This window comes from Salmo trutta, chromosome 12 (genome assembly GCF_901001165.1).
Source record: "Salmo trutta chromosome 12, fSalTru1.1, whole genome shotgun sequence".
Lineage (NCBI taxonomy): Eukaryota > Metazoa > Chordata > Actinopteri > Salmoniformes > Salmonidae > Salmo > Salmo trutta.
This window is the reverse complement of record NC_042968.1, coordinates 30,459,037-30,483,040: the sequence shown is the minus strand read 5'-3', so window position 1 is coordinate 30,483,040 and position 24,004 is coordinate 30,459,037. Positions and strand designations below refer to the sequence as shown.

At 41.3% G+C, this 24,004-nt stretch overlaps 1 protein-coding gene across 2 annotated transcripts in view; it reads right to left on the bottom strand.

Annotated features, from left to right (window-relative positions):
- Positions 1 to 12,543: 12,543 nt before the first annotated feature.
- Positions 12,544 to 24,004, bottom strand: part of LOC115203331 (FERM domain-containing protein 5) — a 153,582-nt gene continuing 142,121 nt past the window's right edge. For both annotated transcript variants that reach the window (XM_029767934.1, XM_029767935.1), the window contains 8 exons: positions 23,824 to 23,911; positions 22,962 to 23,050; positions 22,575 to 22,638; positions 21,791 to 21,882; positions 19,872 to 19,946; positions 19,696 to 19,764; positions 18,984 to 19,090; positions 12,544 to 13,901 (listed from right to left, as the gene is read on the bottom strand). In XM_029767934.1, the coding sequence (XP_029623794.1) occupies positions 13,309 to 13,901; positions 18,984 to 19,090; positions 19,696 to 19,764; positions 19,872 to 19,946; positions 21,791 to 21,882; positions 22,575 to 22,638; positions 22,962 to 23,050; positions 23,824 to 23,911 (1,177 nt within the window). In that variant the 3' untranslated portion in view covers positions 12,544 to 13,308. The remainder of the gene's footprint in view (positions 13,902 to 18,983; positions 19,091 to 19,695; positions 19,765 to 19,871; positions 19,947 to 21,790; positions 21,883 to 22,574; positions 22,639 to 22,961; positions 23,051 to 23,823; positions 23,912 to 24,004) is intronic.

Genomic DNA, 24,004 nt, shown 5'->3' with positions numbered 1-24,004 from the left:
TAGGCCTACCTTAGCTTACTTCTATTTTATTGGAATAGTAGGTTACTGTGTTACGGTTCAGACTTAGTGAGAAGTGTTGAGTATGTTGGGCTGTGGGGGTAATTTCAGAAATTGTGCTTTACGGTGGCAAATACACATGCAGAGATAAAGAAATAATCTTTGTTAATAATATGACCACCCTACCTTCAATTATTGGGCTTAAATTACTGTAATTATGTATTCTGTGCTGGCTAATGTGCATTTTAATTACATTTGTACTTTGATTTGAACCATCTTTGTTTTACATCAGCCCTGAAAATGTCACACCAATTGATCACCATCTTTAGATATTTGACGAAACTTGTTGAATTTAAGAATTAAGACCGATGATTTGGTGCCATTGTAGACTAAGGAGTAACATTGACCTGTCTGTGACCTTTTTAACCTTTCCGATCACTTAATGAGATCTCAGCAATGGTAAGGCCTATTCTCGTGAAATAAAGTGTGTGTTCCTGAGAAGCGTCTTTACAATTTTATTTCAAATGGTCTGAGAAGAACAATGCATTAGCAGGGCAATTCAAGCAAAGACAATATGCAGTGATAAGGGACAATTTGAAATTGACTGGGTTGGGGTGGTCCAAAATAGGGGAGGGCTGTAAAACTACTTTGGGGGAGGGGTATGTTTAAAAAAAAAAATGGCATAGGGAAGGTTTGTTTATTTTTATTTTATATACACTACCGGTCAAAAGTTTTAGAATTGCTACTCATTCATGGGTGTTTCTTTATTTGTACTATTTTCTACATTGTAGAATAATAGTGAATACAACTATGAAACAACACATGGAATCATGTAGTAACCAAAAAAAGTGTTAAACAAATCTAAATATATTTTATATTTGAGATTCTTCAAAGTAGCTACCCTTTACCTTGATAGCTTTGCACACTCTTGGCATTCTCTCAACCAGCTTAATCTGGAATGCTTTTCCAACAGTCTTGAAGGAGTTCCCACATACGCTGAGCACTTGTTGGCTGCTTTTCCTTCACCCTGCGGTCCAACTCATCCCAAACCATCTCAATTGGGTTGAGGTCGGGTGATTGTGAAGGCCAGGTCATCTGATGCAGCACTTCATCACTCTCCTTGGTAAAATAGCCCTTACACAGTCTGGAGTTGCATTGGGTCATTGTCCTGTTGAAAAACAAATGATAGTCCCACTAAGCACAAACCAGATGGGATGGCGTATCGCTGCAGAATGCTGTGGTAGCCATTCTGGTTAAGTGTGCCTTGAATTCTAAATAAATCCCAGACAGTCACCAGCAAAGCACCCTCACACCATCACACCTCCTCCATGCTTTACGGTGGCAAATACACATGCAGAGATCATCCATTCACCCACACCTCGTCTCATGAAGACACGGCAGTTGGAATCAGAAATCTCCCATTTGGACTGCAGACCAAAGGACAGATTTCCACCGGTCTAATGTCCATTGCTCGTGTTTCTTGGCCCAAGCAAGTCTCTTCTTATTATTGGTGTCCTTTAGTAGTGCTTTCTTTTCAGCAATTCGACTATGAAAGCCGGATTCACACAGTCTCCTCTGAACAGTTGATGTTGAGATGTGTCTGTTACTTGAACTCTGTGAAGCATTTATTTGGGCTGCAATTTCTGAGGCTGGTAACTCTAATGAACTTATCCTCTGCAGCAGAGGTAAATCTGGGTCTTCCATTCGTGTGTCGGTCCTCATGATTGCCAGTTTCATTATAGTGCTTGATGGTTTTTGCGACTCCACTTGAAGAAACTTTCAAAGTTCTTGACATTTCTGTATTGACTGACCTTCATGTCTTAAAGTAATGATGGATGGACTGTCGTTTCTCTTTGCTTATTTGAGCTGTTCTTGCCATAATATGGACGTGATCTTTTACCAAATAGGGATAGGGATAGGGTTCTGTATACTATTTTCTACCTTGTCACAACACAACTGATTGGCTCAAACACATTAAGATGGAAAAAATTCCACAAATTAACTTTTAAGAAGGCACACCTGTTAATTGAAATGCATTCCAGGTGACAACCTCATGAAGCTGGTTGAGAGAATGCCAAGCGTGTGCAAAGCTGTCATCAAGGCAAAGGGTGGTTATTTGAAGAATCTCAAATATAAAATATATTTTGATTTGTTTAACACTTTTTTTGGTTACTACATGATTCCATATGTGTTATTTCATAGTTGTGATGTCTTCACTATTATTCTATAATGTAGAGAATAGGAAAAATAAAGAAAAACCCTTTGAATGAGTACGTGTTCTAAAACTTTTGACTGGTAGTGTGAATATATATATATATATTTATTTATATATATATTTATATTCACAGTGCGTTCAGGAAAGTATTCAGACCCCTTGACCTTTTCCAAATTTTGTTAGGTTACTGTCACGGTTGTCGTAAGGATGGGACCAAAATGCAGCGGTAATATGTATACTCATCTTCTTTTTATTTGAAGAAGGAGAAACAACTAAATACGTATAAAAAAAAGAACAAAACGAAACAGTCCTGTCAGGTGCAACAAACACTAAACAAGGAACAACTACCCACAAAATCCCATAGAAAAAACACCCCTCTTAAATAGGACCTTCAATTAGAAGCAACTAGGAGCAGCTGCTTCCAATTGAAGGTCAACCCAACAAACACCACATAGAAATAGACATACTAGAACAAAACCCAACAAACCCCGAAACACTCTAAACAAACACCCCTCTCAAAACAGAACATAGCCCAACAAACCCCGAAACACTCTAAACAAACACCCCCTGCCTGACCAAACTACAATAACAAATAACCCCTTATACTGGTCAGGACGTGACAGTTACAGTGATATTCTAAAATGTATTACATAGTTTTTCCCCTCATCAATCTACACACAATACCCCATAACTGGATTTTTTTGTTGTTGTTGAATAAATCACATTTACATAAGTATTCAGACCCTTTACTCAGTACCTTGAAGCACCTTTGCAGCGATTACAGCTTCGAGTCTTCGTAGGTATGAAGCTACAAGCTTAGCACACCTGTATTTGGGGAGTTTCTCCCATTCTTCTCTGCAGATCTTCTCAAGCTCTGTCAGGTATGATGGGGAGAGTTGCTGTACAGCTATTTTCAGGTCTCTCCAGAGATGTTCAATTGGGTTTAAGTCTGGGCTCTGGCTGGGCCACTCAAGGACATTCTGGGCCACTTCGCCCCAGTTTGTGGTCCTGAGTGCTCTGGAGCAGGTTTTCATCAAGAATCTCCCTGTACTTTGTTACGTTCATCTTTGCCTCGATTCTGACTAGTCTCCCAGTCCCTGCCGCTGAAAAACATCCCCACAGCATGATGTTGCCACCACCATGCTTCACCATAGGGATGGTGCCAGGTTTCCTCCCATCGTGACGCTTGCCATTCAGGCCAAATAGTTAAATCTTGGTTTCATCAGACCAGAGAATCTTGTTTCTCATGGTCTGAGAGTCTTTATGTGCCTTTTGGCAAACTCCAAATGGGCTGTCATGTGCCTTTTACTGAGGAGTGGCTTCCGTCTGGTCACTCTACCATAAAGGCCTGATTGGTGGAGTGCTGCAGAGCTGGTTGTCCTTCTGGAAGTTTCTCCCATCTCCACAGAGGAACCCTGGAGCTGTGTCAGAGTGACCACTGAGTTCTTGGTCACCTCCCTGACCAATGCCCCTCTCCTCCGATTGCTGAGTTTGGCCGCACAGCCAGCTCTAGGACGAGTCTTGGTGGTTCCAAACTTCTTCAATTTATGGATGATGGAGGCCACTGTGTTCTTGGGAACATTCAATGCTGCAGAGAAATTTTGGTACCCTTCCCCAGATCTGTGCCTTGACACAATCCTGTCTCTGAGCTCTACGGACAATTGCTTCGACCTCATGGCTTGGTTTTTGCTCTGACATGCACTGTCAACTGTGGGACCTTATATAGACAGGTGTGTGTGTGCTTTTCCAAATCATGTCCAATCAATTGAATTTACCACAGGTAGACTCCAATCAAGTTGTAGGAACATCTCAAGGATGATCAATGGAAACAGGATGCACCTGAGCTCAATTTCGAGTTTCATTGCAAAGGGTCTGAATACTTATGTGAAAAAGATATTTCTGTTTTTTATTTTTAATACATTTGCAACATTTTCTAAAATCCTGTTTCCGCTTTGTCATTATGTGCAGATAAGGGGGGGACAAAATAATTGTAATCAATTTTAGAATAAGGCTGTAACATAACAAAATGTGGAAAAAGTGAAGGGGTCTGAATACTTTGGTCGATGAACCTTCGCCCCAGTCTGAGGTTCTGAATGCTCTGGAGCAGGTTTTCATCAATTATCTCTTTGTACTTTGCACTGCATATAGATAATTAACTTTTATACAATTTCCTTAATTGTCGCAGTCGACAAGACTGAATTATGCAGAATGCACAGTTGTGTTGCACTGAGACTCAGCAATATGACATTGCGTTGTACAGCAGGATGAACCATAGATATTTCAGATGAGCGTTATTCAAGACGATTCCACAACAGAGTATCTGCATGTGCTCCGGTACACTTCGCTGATGCTGTGTGATAGCTACAGCACAACAACGGCAGAGAAGTTTAGCATTGCGCTTTGCACTCTGCATCAGAAATAGAACTGACTTCTATTTTAGCCCTTGGCAATGCAGACACTCGTTGGCGCGTGTTAGCAGTGTGGGTGCAATAATTGAATAACATAGATTTCTAAATTTATTTTGCAATGATCGCACACGCGACGCAAGCGGTGTAGTCAGTCTGTAAGTTGTGGAAGTCAGCCCATACTGCTGTTTACTTGTGCATTGCTGACTCTACCATCAAGACATTACTTTACAAACACAACCCAAGATACTACCTACACTTGAAAGGGTCTTGGCTTATAATCATTTCAGTTTAAAAGTCCCATTTAGTTAGAGTCTGATGGTAGGTAGCACATTTATTTATCATCATGAGCAAATCTTCTACTGTATGTTCAGAGCTGTTTACAGTTCACTCTTCTCGCTGATCATTTACTGTTATTTATTTTATTCCACAGGATTCCACAGGATTCAATCGAATGGATCTGATAACGAGTTTATTGCTTGCCATATTTGCACTTTTGCTTTTCATTAGGGAGGTTAGGCATTTGGCCTTTTTCTAAGTGTTCTGTGACAAACTACATTATTGTATTTGTATTTAATGGACGTCCTGTATTGATTTGAATGTATAGATGTGTAAAACCCTAACCTGTGCCAGGCTGACATTACATTGGGTACGTTTCCAGGTACCGTAGTACTCTGAAGAGCATGGAGCTGAGTAAGAGTGAAGGAGTAGCTAAGGTGGTGAAGAGTCGTATCTTTTCTGTTGCCTTCCACCCGTGTAGCAGTCATCTGCTCATGGCTGCTGGGGACAAGTTGGGTGGAGTTGGGCTGTGGAACTTTGTGCATACTCTGTCAGTATCTCACGCAGTCATACAGCTTTGTTTTTGTGAATTTCCTGGACTTTTTGGAGAGTAAAAATGTGTTCTTATTCAAAATCCTAACTTTAACCTTAACCCGAAACCTTGTCAGGACATTCTGGTGACTTATCAGAACATTGTGGTCCTGATCCAGGCTGTATCACATTCGCCTATGATTGAGAGTCCCATAGGGTGGTGCATATTTGGCCCAGCGTCGTCCGGGTTTCGCCCGGGGTAGGCCGTCATTGGTTGTTTTTTTATGTTGTATGTTTTATCTGCAAGACACTTTTGCTATTGTTTTGTAAGTAAATAAAGTTATAGCTGAAGTTGCACTTTTCATGGAGTTTATTATTTTTCAGTACGGCAGCTGAGGCAGACAAGTCATGTTATTATCATGTTGTCTAATGAGAGCCATAGAAAACCCACTAGTGAAGATCTAGTGCCAGTATTTCACCTCTAGATGGCAGTGTTGTAATATATTCACAACAACTACACTGAAGTCATACTAGCACTGGAAGGGGGATGATACCTAGTCAGTTGTACAACTGATTGCCTTCAACTGAAATGTGTCTTCAGCATTTAACCCAACCCCTCTGAATCAGAGAGGTGCAGGGCGTTGCCTTAATCGACATCCAAGTCTTCGGCGCCCGGGGGAACAGTGGGTTAACTGCCTTGCTCAGGGGCAGAATGACAGATTTTTACCTTGTCATCTCGGGGATTCGATCCAACAACCTTTAGGTTACTGGCCCAACGCTCTAAACGTTAAGGCATCCGCAAACATATGTTTAGTTTACTCCTAGCAGAACTCGGCTAGGCGAAGCGAACGTCTGTGCTCGCATATTCCCTAAAGAAAAAAGCGGCAATATTACTGTTTGTCCCTCTTGAGCCACCGTAGCAACAACATAGCCAGGAAAATAGATGGATAGAGGAGACATCTTTATATCTGTGCCATCGTAGTGTCTGTGCCAGCATGGGCTGCACCATTGAGGCTACAACCATAAAAATCCCCACCTATTTGACTACTTTGACTATTTTTTAAATGCTGGAAGCGCTCAATGGCCCTTCACTGTTATACTTTTATTTACAAAGCCATTTTGGGTTTACTACCATTTTATTTGGCCATTTTTATTGTTCAGAAATGTGGTGGGTACTTTCTTCATTCGCAAGACTTTATCCTGCTAACTGTTCCAAATGTCCGAACTGAATTTGGTAAAAGGGCTTTAATGTACTCTGCTCCATCGGCTTGGAACGCCTTAACAAATACTTTTAAACTGGAAGAACTTGTCCTGATTGGTGTTTTTAAATCACTGATGAAGGATTCCTGATTTATGATTTTGTTATACTCCTGTGAATTCTATGGTTTTTACTAGATTACTTGTAGTTTTTCATGTCTGTCTTTAATTGTGAAATTACTTGGTGCTGCCTATCTTGACCAGGACGCTCTTGAAAAAGAGATTTCAAATCTCAATGAGCCCTTCCTGGTTAAATAAATCTTAAATAAACAAATAAATAAAATGGCTCTGCCCATGCTAAAACTGACTTTTGACCACTGGAGGCCTCTTCGCTGCCAGAAACAGTTCTTTAAAATAGTCCAAATGAATCTAAGATAAATCAAGAAATCTGTCATAAATTGAAGTTTTTCCGAGGTCTTATTAACGCAATTTTACATCTAACTAAGCTTTTTGGTGCAGTATTTCTCAAGTGAAAATATGTGCATGAAAACGAGTCGTCTCTCGTTCAATGACCACAAACACTTCATTGAAGAATCCTGTCCATATTTCCCACTCCTACTAGGAGTAGTCCTGTTGACAAATCATTGACGAAGGGCATAGACTTCGGGTAGCGAACTTGGATTTGCTTCGAAAAATTGTTTTCTCAAACAGCTGAAAAAAATACCTGCCCGGACAACAAAACAGTCACAAAAATTGTCACAATATACAGTACCAGCCAAAAGTTGGACATACCTACTCATTCCAGGGTTTTTCTTTATTTTTCCTATTTTCTGCAATGTAGAATAATAGTAAAGACATCAAAACTATGAAATAACACATGGAATCATGTAGTAACCAAAAAAGTGTGAAACAAATCTAAATATATTTTATATTTGAGATTCTTTAAAGTAGCCACCTTGATGACAGCCGCTTGATGACAGCTTTACACACTCTTGGCATTCTCTCAACCATCTTCATGAGGTAGTCACCTGGAATGCATTTCAATTAACAGGCGTGCCTTCTTAAAAGTTAATTTGTAGAATTTCTTTCCTAAATGCGTTTGAGCCAATCAGTTGTGTTGTGACAAGGTAGGGGTGGTATACAGAAGATAGCCCTATTTGGTAAAAGACCAAGTCCATATTCTGGCAAGAACAGCTCAAATAAGCAAAGAGAAACAACAGTAAATAATTTCTTTAAGACATGAAGGTCAGTCAATCCGTAAAATGTCAAGAACTTTGAACGTTTCTTCAAGTGCAGTTGCCAAAACCATCAAGCGCTATGATGAAACTGGCTCTCATGAGGACCGACACAGGAAAGGAAGACCCAGAGTTACCTCTGCTGCAGAGTATACATTCATTAGAGTTAACTGCACCAGCCCAAATAAATGCTTCACAGAGTTCAAGTAACAGACACATCTCAACATCAACTGTTCAGAGGAGACTGTGTGAATCAGGCCTTCATGGTCGATTTGCTGCAAAGAAACCACTACTAAAGGACACCAATAAGAAGAAAAAGAAAAACATGAGCAATGGACAATAGACCGGTGGAAATCTGTCCTTTGGTCTGATGAGTCCAAATTTGAGATTTTTGGTTCCAACCGCTGTCTTTGTGAGACGCAGAGTAGGCGAACGGATGATCTCCGCATGTGTGGTTCCCATAGTGAAGCATGGAGGAGGAGGTGTGATGGTGTGGGGGTGCTTTACTGGTGACACTGTCTGCGATTTATTTAGAATTCAAGGCACACTTAACCAGCATGGCTATCACAGCATTCTGCAGCGATACGCCATCCCATCTGGTTTGCTCTTAGTGGGACTATCATTTGTTTTTCAACAGGACAATGACCCCAAACACAGCCCCAGGCTGTGTAAGGGCTATTTGACCAATGAGAGTGATAGAGTGCTGCATCAGATGACCTGGCCTCCACAATCACCTGACCTCAACCCAATTGAGATGGTTTGGGATGAGTTGGACCGTAGAGTGAAGGAAAAGCAGCCAACAAGTTCTCAGTATATGTGGGAACTCCTTCAAGACTGTTGGAAAAGCATCATGAAGCTGGTTGAGAGAATGCCAAGAGTGTGCAAAGCTGTCATCAAGGCAAAGGGTGGCTACTTTGAAGAATCTAAAATATATATTTTTTTGGTACTAAAGTATTCCATATGTGTTATTTCATAGTTTTGATGTCTTCACTATTATTCTACAATGTAGAAAATAGTAAAAATAAAGAAAAACCCTTGAATGAGTAGGTGTGTCCAAACTTTTGAATGTTACTGTATGTGCGAACTGTTTAGACTGGGAAGCATACGGTAAGGTTTACAAGGAACCATCAGAAATAACAAATATTGTATAGTATTTTATACTGTTAAAAAATAAGTGTTACAATGGTTGAGATGGTATGAGTAAGACTCACGAGGTGAAGGATATGGCACACACATTTAAGAATAAATTATATTTATTGATAAATTAATCATCGAATACACCAGTCTTCATTCTGTGATAAAAAATATTCAGTCTTGATTGGGAGTAACAACAGAAATGCAGAAGACATGTTTACAGAGACCGATCCAAATGCATGGCCATGAGACAGTAAGGGAGCTAACAGAAGGACATTGCAGAGGCTGTCTGGGTGTTCCTAACACTGGAGTCATTGGGACGTTCCAGGTTGTCTTCATTGCAGTCACACTGCTCAGATTGTCAGATCTTACCACCTGGGTCGCTAGTATTCATTGGTGCACACACCGTAGGAAAATGTCTTGCAAAGAAGTTAAGGTAGTCCCTCCCTGTTTGTTTCTACAGTTTGGTTTCTAGCGAATACGACCCCTGGAGACGTTTGCACATCTCCGGAACCACACTAATATGATATTGCTATTGATTTGTAGCGATCTTTTGAGATGTGCAGCATGACTGCAACAACCTGGAACGCACCCATTGCAATCAACACTGAGCTGCATGTTACTGCTACACCATCTTCTCATCATCATCTCATCCCATGCATTAAGAAGCTAGGTTCACCAGTATAACGGTAGGTAGGCTAATCATGAAAAACATGTCACTTGAATATCCAGTGATCCTATATGGAAAGACAGGAGAACACATCAAAACAAACCGAAAAACATCACTTACTTTTTCTGTCTAGCTGCCCACATTGATTTCAACATTTAATTATTTTCAAATGTTTTCATTATTGCTCAAATAAGGTTGTATTGTTTGTCATACACATTGAACTGAAATTGAAAGTTGCGATCTGAGGTATAAAAATCTAAATCTTTTGCCTTGACTGGCCTTCCACAACTTCAAACAAAATCAATCACTTTAATCTAATACACCAATCAGGGACCAACCTGTCGTTATCTTAATATTGCTGCATAGCAGACCACATGAATTAATACATCTATATTATTTATTAAACCCACCATACACTATTCTATTGAGGGATTATAACATTAAAACAACATACATATGTCTGATAGGATTGTACTGATGCAAAACCAAATGATGATGTAGAAAGATACTTTTATCTTGAGTCTATGTAGGGTTGCAAAATTTCTGGCCACTTTCCCATATTCCAGAATTCCTGGTACGAGGATTCCCGATTTTCTGCTTATTCCTTCCCGTTTCCAGCAATCCTCCAACTGGGATTCCTTGAAAGCATGGTAATTTGGGGACATTTTTCAGAATTTTTCAACCCTAAACTGATGCTATTCCCTCTCTCAATTTGTTAATTCTAAGCCAACAGATAGAGTGCCGGCTAAGGACAATATAATAGAAGCTTGTAGTGATTATCATTGTCCTGTTCTGCAGCTCTTCACTAGTCAGCCCTCTCCCAAACCCTCCTCAGGAACTCTAGCTCTCATGTGAAGTAACGCTGAGGCTGCAGAGAGGTATCTTTGGTAGACATGTAAAGACAGTGTGAAAATGAGAGGGTATAATGCTCCCTTAGGTGGATTTGGAGGTAAACCTGACAAAAACTTTCCCTGGCCCAGATTAAACCGATTCCTAGACTACAAAGCACTTTGAATGGAGATGCACCATTAAGGATGCCATAACTCAGGTGTAAGCTTAGAGATTCCGGGAAACCGTCCCTGAATCTCCACCTACTTTGCGTATTTCTTTGAATTCTAGTCCTCATCTGAATAACTGCGCTAAAAAAGTATCATTTTCAATGATAAAAAATAACATTAGTTCAGTTAAAATAGGTTATACAAGGAAAACTCTAAATATAAGGAGACTCTACTTTGTACAAAATAATTCAGCAGGACTTCAATATATTCAACATTTTAAAATAACCCAATGCATAAGCACAACTACAAGTTGAAATGTATTTTTCACCTAGGCATGTTCACCTAGGCATGTTCACAGCAGGCATTTTCATTTTCTTATACCTTTAGAAAATAACCAGAATTATTTATATCAAAGTACACATTTAATAAACTAAAATGTACCATATCCAACCTAAATACTCATAGTTTTTATCGTTATAGTATTGCACATCTAGTCAGTGTTTTCAAGAGGTTGACCACTGTGTTCTACCCCCTACTGTACTTTCCAGGTCACATAATAATAACAAAGAACACCATTGCATCTAGTTTGATTGATCTTTTTCAAAAGTTTCTTTAAAAAACTAATGATTGCTAGTTTTTATTATACATTGATTAAAATAATTCGTAACAGTATTCTATCTGATGCCATTTGAAATCAGAAAATACAACAATTCCATTCATTTGGTTTATAGTTTTGATGTACTGTATGACTGTCTCTTGATTGTTCCATGCCAATTTGTACTGATGGTTAATTAACAAACTATAAACCAAGTTTAGGACACACACAGTCATTACACAGATATTCTTCAACTTTCTTACAAGACAGTATAGTACACTGAGTGTACAAAACATTAAGAACACCTACTCTTTCCATGACATAGACTCACCAGGTGAAAGCCTCCCTTGTTGATGTCACTTGTAAAATCTACTTAAATCAGTGTAGATGAAGGGGAGGAGACAGGTTATAGAAGGATTTTTAAGCCTTGATAAAATTGAGACGTGGATGGTGTATGTGTGCCATTCAGAGGCTGAATGGGCAAGACAAAAGATTTAAGTGCCTTTGAATGGGGTATGGTAGTAGGTGCCAGGTGCACCAGTTTGTGTCAAGAACTGCAACGCTGCTGGGTTTTTCATGCTCAACAGTTCCCCGTGTGTATCAAGAATGGTCCACCACCCAAAGGACATCCAGCTAACTTGACTGTGGGAAGAATTGAAGTCAACATGGGCCAGCATCCTTGTGGAACGCTTTCAACACCTTGTTGAGTTCATGCCCCGGCGAATTGAGACTGTTCCAAATGTTTGGTATACTCAGTGTATATATACAGTACCAGTCAAAAGTTTGGGCATACGTACTCATTCAAGGGTTTTTCTTTATTTTTACTATTGTCTACATTGTAGAATAATAGTGAAGACATCAAAACTATGAAATTACACATGTAGTAACCAAAAAAGTGTTAAACAAATCAAAATATATTTTAGATTCTTCAAAGTAGCCACCCTTTGCATTGATGACAGCTTTGCACACTCTTGGCATTCTCTCAACCAGCTTCACCTGGAATGCTTTTCCAACAGGAGTTCCCATATATGCTGAGCACTTGTTGGCTGCTTTTTCTTCATTCTGCAAAGGGTGGCTACTTTGAAGAATGTAAAATATATTTTTATTTGTTTAACACTGTTTTGGTTACTACATGATTCCATATGTGTTATTTCATAGTTGTGATGTCTTCACTATTATTCTACAATGTAGAAAATAGTAAAAATAAAGAAAAACACTGGAATGAGTAGGTGTGTCCAAACTTTTGAATGGTACTGTACATTCAAAAACGTACCTTTTTACATCTTCTATTGAATATCATATCTTTGTTTCTTTTTCAGACTCCAGACTTCAGTACTCATGCCAGTAGAAATGTTTCTCCTCCAATAGCAGCCCAAATGAAAGTTTCAGCAGCATTAGAATGATTATCATGGATGTTTTAGATGTTGACCCCAAATGAGTAAAAGGCATGGTTTTTCATCTCTCTTTCTCATCCTTTCTCAGCTCAAACTCATTGTACAGTACACAACTCAACACTTCACACCTCTGTTTTTATATCAATGTCATCTAATATATTTGTATCCATCTTATTATTATACAGATTTTCTCTCTCTTACAATTGATGTTCATATGAAGTAATAGAAAATAAAGGCAACTGTTGTTGTTCTGTTGGTTGAATAATATGTGTTTCTTCCCAGGCCTATAACAGACCTCAGATGTCTCATTTTATGTCGTTTTATAACTGTTGCCTTGTCTCTTGGTAAAAAATAAAGTACCTTGAAATGACCTGAATTTCCAAAGTAAAACATGAGCTCAGAAAATGTCCTCCGTTCAGTCTTATGGTTAGAAAAAGGAAGAGGGTCAGCGAAGGGGGCGGTCCTTGGCTTGTAACAGGAAGTGACTTGTGGGAGAAGCTTGAAGGTTAATTCCCGTTCAGATGGAGCAGCCCTCCCTTCCTGTCTACAGCCTTCCTTTACTTTTTCCTATCCTCCCTCCATCCTTCGAGTATGACCTCTCAGAGGAGGCCTCTTTTTCATTCACTCCTCTTTCTCTCCCTCCATCGCTCAGTCTTTCTCACTTGTCTATAAGGAAGCCTCCCATCCAGCGGAACTTGCACGCAACCCACCGTCTGAGAGGGCAGAAATACTCAAAGTGGAACTGCTGGAACTCAGGCGTCTTGCGTATGTCCCGGAGGAAGGCGATGTCCAGGTCAGACTCAGTCAGCATGATGAGGAGGGAGAGCAGGGCAAACAGCAGTCCCATGGTCACCAGGAACATACGCAACACACTCAGGATGAACTTATGTAGCTCCTGTACCTCGTTGTTAGGGAGAGACTTCCTGGTCCGACCCAGCCGAAGCACTCTGCCGTCGGGGCCAAACTCAGCCACCTGTCCCTCAGGAGTCCCGGCCTCCGACTCCTCCTCTTCGATGCTGCAGGGGGCTCCATTAGGGTGGCGCGCCACGGCTAGCTCCAGGCTGTGTTCGGCCGTGGGGGTGGGCAGCACACTGTCCGAGGGGCAGTAGGCCTCATCAGAGATGACCTGCTGGGATGACCCGCCCTCGCCGGCATCTGTTGTGTGGTGACGGTGTCTCGGCATGAAGGAGTCGCCGTGGGAGACAGAACGCACGGGTGTGGAGTGGGCGGAGTCTCGTAGGGACTCCAGGCCTGAGAGAGATAGAGATAGTAGAAGAAACATCAAACTCAGAGCTGTGAAAATGTATCCCATCATAAAGACAATGAGCAACAACTCCTATTACACAACTAGTGAATCCACATAACACATATCAGTGTACCATGGAACAAAACTACACATTGGGGCAGAGAGATATTGTGTCTCTCAGTTCAGTGTTCAGATCTAGTTATTCATGTCAATCCCTGAGTCAGGAGACCTTTGGGATGAGAGGCAGGATCTACTCTGTAGCCCAGAGTGTTAATGTGAAAATAGAGAGGTCAGCCAGCCTTTAAAATGATCCAGGGGGAGAATCAGAGTCCTCATGGAGGATCATAGGTTTCACTCTCACACACATTCCCTTCAGGTTGTAGATACTACCTTGTCCTGCTAAATAGAATATGTGCCGTTGATCAAGTCGAACACAGAGGAACAAAGGTGTTCTAATACAGTAGGCCCCTCTGACCTAAATATTCATAGGTTTAACCTCCATCACTCGGTCACGTCATGCCATTGTTATGAACGTTCTCAATCCGGCCTCTATCGGTGGCGCCACAGTGGTGCCCTAAAATCCTGATAAACCCAGTCATTCTGGACAGAGGCTAACAACTTTTTAGTCTAAATTACACTATACTGCCTGGAAATACGATGATATTGCTAAAGTAGTCAAATGTTTAGTAGGAAACAACTTTTCCAGCATTATCATGTTGTCAAATTTACTTTAGACATGGCAATGTTGTCATTAGCTAGCTAAGTTTGTCAAAAATAGCTAGCAATGCTAACGGTAGCTAGCTAAAATGTCCACTCAATCTTAGCTAGCTAGCTAACGCTATACTACAGTCATGGCCAAAATGTCACGTTCTGACCAGTAAAGGGGTTATTTGTTATTGTAGTTTGGTCAGGACGTGGCAGGGGGGTATTTGTTTTATGTGGTTCGGGGTGTGTGCTTATGTAGAGGGGTGTTTGGTTAGTGTTTTCCGGGGTTTTTGGGCTATGTTCTATGTTAGTATATTTCTATGTTCCAGTCTAGTCTTTTTAGTTCTATGTTTAGTTTATTGATTTGGCCTTCAATTGGAGGCAGCTGTTCCTCGTTGCCTCTGATTGAAGGTCCTATATAGAGGGGTGTGTTTTGTTTGGGTTTTGTGGGAAGTTGTGATTGCATAGCTGTGTTTAGCCTGTAATCCTGTTCGTTCGTTTTTTTTTTTTTTTTGTTACGTGTTCAATAAAGTTAAGATGAGCACTCAACCCGCTGCATTTTGGTCCACTACCTACAACGACCATTACACAAAAGTTTTGAGAATGACACAAATATTAATTTTCACAAAGTCTGCTGCCTCAGTTTGTATGATGGCAATTTGCATATACTCCAGAATGTTATGAAGATGAAGAAGATGAATTGCAATTAATTGCAAAGTCCCTCTTTGCCATGCAGATGAACTGAATCACAAAAAAAAACATTTCCACTGCATTTCAGCCCTGCCACAAAAGGACCAGCTGACATCATGTCAGTGATTCTCTCGTTAACACAGGTGTGAGTGTTGACGAGGACAAGGCTGGAGATCACTCTGTCATGCTGATTGAGTTTGAATAACAGACAGGAAGCTTCAAAAGGAGGGTGGTGCTTGGAATCATTGTTCTTCCTCTGTCAACCATGGTTACCTGCAAGGAAACACGTGCCGTCATCATTGATTTGCACAAAAAGGGCTTCACATATTGCTGCCAGTATGATTGCATCTAAATCAACTATTTATCAGATCATCAAGAACTTCAAGGAGAGCGGTTCAATTGTTGTGAAGAAGGCTTCAGGGCGCCCAAGAAAGTCCTGCAAGCGCCAGGACCGTCTCATAAAGTTGATTCAGCTGCGGGATCGGAGCACCACCAGTACAAAGCTTGCTCAGGAATGGCAGCAGGCAGGTGTGAGTGCATCTGCACGCACAGTGAGGCGAAGACTTTTGGAGGATGGCCTGGTGTCAAGAAGGGCAGCAAAGAAGCCACTTCTCTCCAGGAAAAACAACATGGACAGACTGATATTCTGCAAAAGGTACAGGTATTGGACTGCTGAGGACTGGGGTAAAGTCATTTTGTCTGATGATTCCCCTTTCCGATTGTTTGGGGCATCTGGAAAAAAGCTAGTCCGGAGAAGACAAGGTGAGCGCTACCATCAGTCCTGGGTCATGCCAACAGTAAAGCATCCTGAGACCATTCATGTGTGGGGTTGCTTCTCAGCCAAGGGAGTGGGCTCACTCACAATTTTGCCTAGAACACAGCCATGAATAATGAATGGTACCAACACATCCTCCGAGAGCAACTTCTCTCAACCATCCAGGAACAGTTTGGTGATGAACAATGCCTTTTCCAGCATGATGGAGCACCTTGCCATAAGGCAAAAGTGATAACTAAGTGGCTCGGGGAACAAAACATCGATATTTTGGGTCCATGGCCAGGAAACTCCCCAGACCTTAATCCCATTGAGAACTTGTGGTCAATCCTCAAGAGGCGGGTGGACAAACAAAAACCCACAAATTCTGACAAACTCCAAGCATTGATTATGCAAGAATGGGCTGCCATCAGTCAGGATGTGGCCCAGAAGTTAATTGACAGCATGCCACGGCGGATTGAAGAGGACTTGAAAAAGAAGGGTCAACACTGCAAATATTGACTCTTTGCATCAACTTCATGTAATTGTCAATAAAAGCCTTTGACACTCATTAAATGCTTGTAATTATACTTCAGTATTCCATAGTAACATCTGACAAAAGTATCTAAAGAAACTGAGGCAGCAGACTTTGTGAAAATTCATATTTGTGTCATTCTCAAAACCTTTGGCCATGACTGTACATCTAAAGTCAATCTGGCGACATCAAAATTATGAAAAAAGGTTTTCCTACTAATTATTTGCCTCATTTTGAATGGCATTGTATTTCCAAGCCACTTTTGATGAAATCTTCATCATTGCTCATTGACGATGCATTGAGTAAATTGCTTAGTTGGGAATCAGTCCAAAACAAACATTCAAAAAGATACTGTGACGAAACATGCAACCCATGAATACCTGGAATACCCCAAGCAATCCTCTCCAAATGCTCCACTACACTGCTTCACATAAACAACAGACATGCAATGCAGCCACTGATGTCACTCTACAACACTACTAACATGACCTTAAACCAAATCAACTCAGAATCAAAGCCGTCGGCAATAACATTTACTCGAGACAACATTTCGCACAACACCAGACCCAAAACAAATACTTCCATCTAGCCACATGCCATCGTTCCATCTCTAACGAAAACAGGGAATCTGAGAAGGAAGAGGTTCCTCAAAGGCTTCTTGTGTTACCCCAGACACCAGGGTCATGGCTTCCAAAGCTGTTTCAAAGCAAAGTTACTAAGATCTGTAACACTAGATGGAGGAATCTGTGCCATGATGAGGTACTTGCTCTTTAAGATGTGTAAGTGTAACCCTGGATGGTTTAGTAAGGGATTCTGAATCCTGTGCCATGATGATGAGGTCCTTTACCTTCGGAGGAGCTACCTGGCCTGTTGGAGCCATAACCAGGAGGTGTTACGCTCAGCCTGGACGAAGCCCTGGAGGCCTCTGCGGACCCAAACCCGGAGGCTGAGTGTACCCCAGGGAGGGCAGGGAAGATGGGTATGGCCCCCAGAACCTTGCCCATGAGTCTGGGCCCCAGCTGGAGGACGCGGACCTTCATATCACGGTAGCAGTGGTTGATCATGCACAGATGCACATTCACCTTGGTCTCGATCCGGATCAGGCATTTCACCATGGTGGCTGTTGAAGGAGTGAATAAGCGCACTGTCCAAGCTACCACTGTCCAACAACTGCCCTACTAACGTCCTACCACCGTCCTACAACTGCCCTACCACCGTCCTACCACCCTACTCTTCCCATGTGTCTGTCCGCTCTACTTTTGTCCCTTGTCCCCTGTCTGCTGTTGTCCCCTATCCCTTTGTCCTTGTGACTGGCGATGGCTGGCTACACTACACCACTCTGTCTCTATGACAGCCAGGCAGGCTGGGAGAGTGACTGGCAGCATCCTGAGAGCAGAAATGTGGCCCAATTGCAGTGTGGTTAACCTACCCCCCCACCCCCTAAAACTGCTACCCTTCTAACCATATGCTCCATAGTGACATACATGGAGAGGCCCTGACAGGAGGGCTATTTTTAGGCTGGGTATTATTACCACTGATACCAATGAAGAACAGGAAAGGTTTGGACAGGGTTGAAGGGGTTCAATATCAGGACCTGTCATTGTACAATACAATACAATGCAACCGACATCATGTAGGTAAGTTGCTACTTCACGTTCCCGTTTATACTGTAAAAGTGACTGTGAATGTTCTTTACAAACCAGCAAAGTGACTTTCTCCTGCCACAATAATACCTTACAGTCACAGCAACTCTTGAGAGAATTGCAAGAATGAAAAAGGAGAATAGATAATTGGTGCAGCCTTTGGTGTGTGTGTGTGTGTGTGTGTGTGTGTGTGTGTGTGTGTGTGTGTGTGTGTGTGTGGATAAGCCTGAATGACACACACAACTGTTGCTCCGCTCTCATAGCAAAGGTACTACTCAGGTTACTGCTCAAGACAAGCTTTGTGCGTCAGTGTGTGTGTGTGTGTGTGTGTGTGTGTGTGTGTGTGTGTGTGTGTGTGTGTGTTAAAAGCCCCCAGAATAGAGGCACTGTAAGGCTATAATCCATTCAGACACTAAAGCAGTGAAGTACCATAGCAGCATAGACCTCAGACACGTTTAAATCTTATGGCAGCTGCTTTGTAAGGCACTTCTAAAGAAAAAGTAGGGTTTAAAGTAGCTCTGCTAGCGGTGCAGATGCAATCTGGGACCAGTTTACTAATGGGCTAAATTTCACTTTCAATGGAGATTATTCATTGAGCATACTTTTCAGTCCAGGAATAGGCTTTATCTGGATCTGGCAAACCATCCATCTGTGTGCTATAACTTTTTGTTACACACATAAGTAGACTTAATCCAGCCCTATCTATGTCTACTGTAAATGATTGTAACTGATGTGTGTGGGGAGGGGCCAGTGTGTGTTTTACCCTCCATGATGGAGATGTGTACAGCTCTCCGTCTTTGTCGGGGGACACTGGTCAGCCTTGGGCCGTGGGTGATGGAAGGACAGCTCCTACTGGGTACCAGACCAGCCCTGTGGAAACATGTTACATGTTGGGGTTAAAGGCATACGCTCTTAGAAAAAAGGGTTACAAAAGGTTTCTTCTGCTGTCCCCATAGGAGAACCCTTATTGATTCCAGGTAGAACCATTTTTGGTTAAATTTAGAACCCTCTGTGGAAAGGGTTCTACATGAAACCGAAAAGGGTTCTATCTGGAAACAAATAGTTATTCAAAGAGTTCTCCTATGGGGACAGCTGAAGAACCCTTTTAGGTTCTAGATAGGATGATATATAGTGGAGGTAATTCAGCTGACAGTTTTATCCAAAGGGACTCACAGTCCAGTAACATATAGTGTATATTCAGTATGTGGGCCATGTGGGAATCACACCATCTAGAGTTGTAAGCAACATGCTCAAACTAAGTGCCATGGGTAGCCCAATTCTGATATTGTTTTCAATAATTGGTCTTTTGACCATTCAGATCAGATCTGAAAAAGATCTAATGTGATTGGTCAAAAGACCAATGAGTGGAAAAAAGATCAGAATTGGGCTACCCGTCTAAACACAGCCATGGTGTAACTCAGACATCAAACTAACTGTCATGGTGTAACTCAGACATCAAAAGCACCAAGGCTCACCTGTGAATCTCTGGAGGTTCCCGTTTTATTTTGGCACTTTGCTCCATCACTTCCTTAGCAACCCTGCCACTGAGAGCCAACACAGAAACAAAACATAACACTCAACCGTGCATTATCACCAAAAACTGAACTGAAGGATCTTCAAAACGTTAATTATAGCCAGTACATGTATTTACCTGTATCTGAATCTACTTCCTTTGAAGAACAGATTACTGCTGGACACCGTTCTGACCTGGCTGGACTTGTCCAACCTGTGAGTGAACAGAGACAAAGAGATTTAGCAATGTAATAACATTGTAATAATAGCACATACACTACCGGTCCAAAGTTTTAGAACACCTACTCATTCAAGGGTTTTCTTTATTTTTACTATTTTATACATTATAGTGATGACATCAAAACTACTATAACACATATGGAATCATGTAGTAATCAAAAAAGTGTTAAACAAATCTAAATATATTTTATATTTGAGATTCTTCAAAGTAGCCAACCTTTGCCTTGATGACAGCTTTGCACACTCTTGGCATTCTCTGAACCAGCTTCACCTGGAATGCTTTTCCAACAGTCTTGAAGGAGTTCCCACATATGCCGAGCACTTGTTGGCTGCTTTTCCTTCACTCTGCGGTCCGACTCATACCAAACTATCTCAATTTGTTTGAGGTTGGGGGATTGTGGAGGCCAGGTCATCTGATGCAGCACTTCATCACTCTCCTTCTTGGTAAAATAGCCCTTACACAGCCTGGAGGTGTGTTGGGTCATTGTCCTGTTGAAAAACAAATGATAGTCCCACTAAGAGCAAACCAGATGGGATGGCGTATCGCTCCAGAATGCTGTGGTAGCCATGCTGGTTAAGTGTGCCTTGAATTCTAAATAAATCACAGACAGTGTCACCAGCAAAGCACCCCCACACCATAACACCTCCTCCTCCATGCTTTACGGTGGGAAATACACATGCGGAGATCATCCGTTCACCCACATCACGTCTCACAAAGACACGGCAGTTGGAGCCAAAATATCCAATTTGGACTCCAAAGGACACATTTCCATCGGTCTAATGTCCATTGCTCGTGTTTCTTGGCCCAAGCAAGTCTCTTCTTATTATTGGTTTCTTTGCACCAATTTCACCATGAAGGCCTGATTCACACAGTCTCCTCTGAACAGTTGATGTTGAGATGTGTCTGTTACTTGAACTCTGTGAAGCATTTATTTGGGCTGCAATTTCTGAGGCTGGTAACTCTAATGAACTTATCCTCTGCAGCAGAGGTAACTCTGGATCTTCCATTCCTGTGTCGGTCCTCATGAGAGCCAGTTTCATCATAGTGCTTGATGGTTTTTGCGACTGCACTTGAAGAAACCTTAAAAGTTCTTGAAATGTTCCGTATTGACTGACATTCATGTCTTAAAGTAATGATGGGCTGTTGTTTCTCTTTGCTTATTTGAGCTGTTCTTGCCATAATATGGACTTGGACCTTTTACCAAATAGGGCTATCTTCTGTATACCACCCCTACCTTGTCACAACATTTTAGTCATTTAGCAGACACTCTTATCCAGAGCGACTTACAGTAGTGAATGCATACATTTCATTTCATAATGTTTTTTTAATTTTTGTTTTTGTACTGGCCCCCCGTGGGAATCGAACCCACAACCCTGGCGTTGCACACACCATGCTGGCGTTGCACACACCATGCTCTACCAACTGAGCCACAGGGAACTGATTGGCTCAAACACATTAAGAAGGAAAGATATTCTACAAATTAAGTTTTAAGAAGGCATACCTGTTAATTGAAATGCATTCCAGGTGACTACCTCATGAAGCTGGTTGAGAGAATGCCAAGAGTGTGCAAAGCTGTCATTTTGAAGAATCTCAAATATAAAAGATATTTTGATTTGTTGAAAACTTTTTTGGTTACTACATGATGTGTTATTTCATAGTTTTGATGTCTTCACTATTATTCTACAATGTAGAAAATAGTAAAAATAAAGAAAAACCCTTGAATGAGTAGGTGTTCTAACACTTTTGACCAGTAGTGTACATTTTATCATATATTGATTGATTGATTGATTAAATTACTGATAGCCAGTGTAACTCACTTGTAGAAAGCCTGATTCTCAACTCCACACTTCCACAGGTGTTTACAGGCCTCAGGTGTAGGTGCAAAATATGTCAAGATGATCTTCTTGTCCTGCAGTGAGTATACACATGTAGGTATGAGTATGCACATCTGAGTATGACAGAGTATGCACATCTTGTATTTCACATCTTCTGACTTGGCTACCAAAACCATAGAAATAGAATGAATAGAACGGGTTTGGAAGCTCTTACCCAGGCATTTGACTGGTAAACTCATGGGTACACTTGCAATGGCTGCCTGGTATTGTGATGCAATCATTTACATGGTATTTTGGAATGTTCTATAAACTGAGGCTGGATTGCCATGGTAATGCAGAATGTTCATTCAAATTATGCTAACTGATGTGGCTCATGCAATGGAATACCTTTTTTTGTAATGCCAGTTGAGTTGACTCAAATCACAGCACAGATTGAAGGGTACACTTCCTGCTTTTACTTTCTGGCATGTGTACACACAAAATGGCTGCCAGTCCACCAATTAAGCAATCATTGACTTGAATGGAGACACCACTTCTATTCATTCTATTTCTATGAACAAGACTACAATGAGTACACATTTATCTATCAACAAGGGACCCACATCTTATGTCCAGTTAAGTCATTAGCTTCTCTATTACGGCTAAATTACACCTTCTCCCCAAAGGCCATTTCCAATGCATAAAACAGGTTTATCTACATGAATTTCACTGTGTAATTCCAGAGCAGAAAGGAACCCATTTTAATAATGCACGTCATGGAACCCACCTCTTTCTGATTTGCATATATATGGAATGTCTTTGCCTCAAACTTCAGCTTTGTCACCTCGTCCCTACCCACCAAGACAAGACAAGACCAGTCAAAACCGAACAGAACATTGAGAAGCGTTGAAATATTCATTCTGACCAACTGGCAGATTAGAACAGCTCTGTTTTATAGTCAGGAGGAGGGACAAATAGGTTTAGGTCTGAGACTGTGGGATTCTGGACTGCCAGGTTAAATAAAACAATTGCTAACGACAGGCAAGCCAAATGTTGCACGTTTTATGCAACAACTACACACTTACATCTCTTACATTTTATGCAACTATTTCTGGCTGTAAAACAATGAAGGCTTGACAAAAGTTATGACTATGCTAACCATATTATTACTCACCACTTGAGGAAATGGACTCTCCTGTTCCCCTGCAGGACAGTGAAGCCAAACGGAGTGAAGGCCAGGAAGGCAGGGTTCCCTGACACATCCTGACACAGACACAACACAAGTATTGAATACAAGGTGTATGTTGTTCTACAGATGTCGGATCTTAACTTGATCACTCTTTTGTCGCAGAGAATTTTCCTGCTACATCAAGAAATTCAAATGAGCCTTGTGAGTCCCTGAAAAATAGCAGTTGAGTCAATGGGATCAGGGCATGCTATCAAAATGATTTTCTCACCCGCTCAAACACTAGGTCTAGGTCCTATTACGGCAAAATTCAAATGTACCAAAATGTATTTGAAATGCAACCATACACATCAACAACCACCATTTTACATAGCTTAATAACATGATATAGATATTGGTCTCCACTAGGCTACGACATACAGTCAAGGGTCAACTATATCCTAAGCTTATGAATGAACTGTCAAAATGTAGTTCAATCGCAGGCTGTGTCCATTTTTTAGAATCCACACAAGACACGCTGTAGCCAGCACGTAGCCTACATATGGTACACTGTAGGTAAGGTACTGTATTGTATACAAACACCGCTTCCAGCTGTCCCCTGGCGGCAATTTTAAATATTTCTTCATTATTCAAATCCTCCTGCTGCAGGATTATTTTCCTCCTGCGACGAAAGGTGTCAAATTAAGATCCGACATCTGTATGTAATGTACAACTGGCCTCACAAACAGAATAGCAAAGAAATCATATTGTATTAAATGAGGTTCAGGCTGTACTGGAATCAATAGAGAGCTAAAAGGACTCTGCCAGTGCAGAGCTATAATGGACCCTTCTCTTATCATGGTGTTTGTACCTTGCAGGGGTGAGGGTCCACACCATATGTCTCCAGCTCCTGGGCCTTCTGCAGGAAGTTCAGCTCTGACTCTTCTGGAGTCTGTCCTCTGGGAGATGAGGACACAACATCAGTCTACTGGGACTTGACAGATTACTGTGGGGTGGGCTGTGTGATGATGGATGAAAAAGGTTCCAGCGGT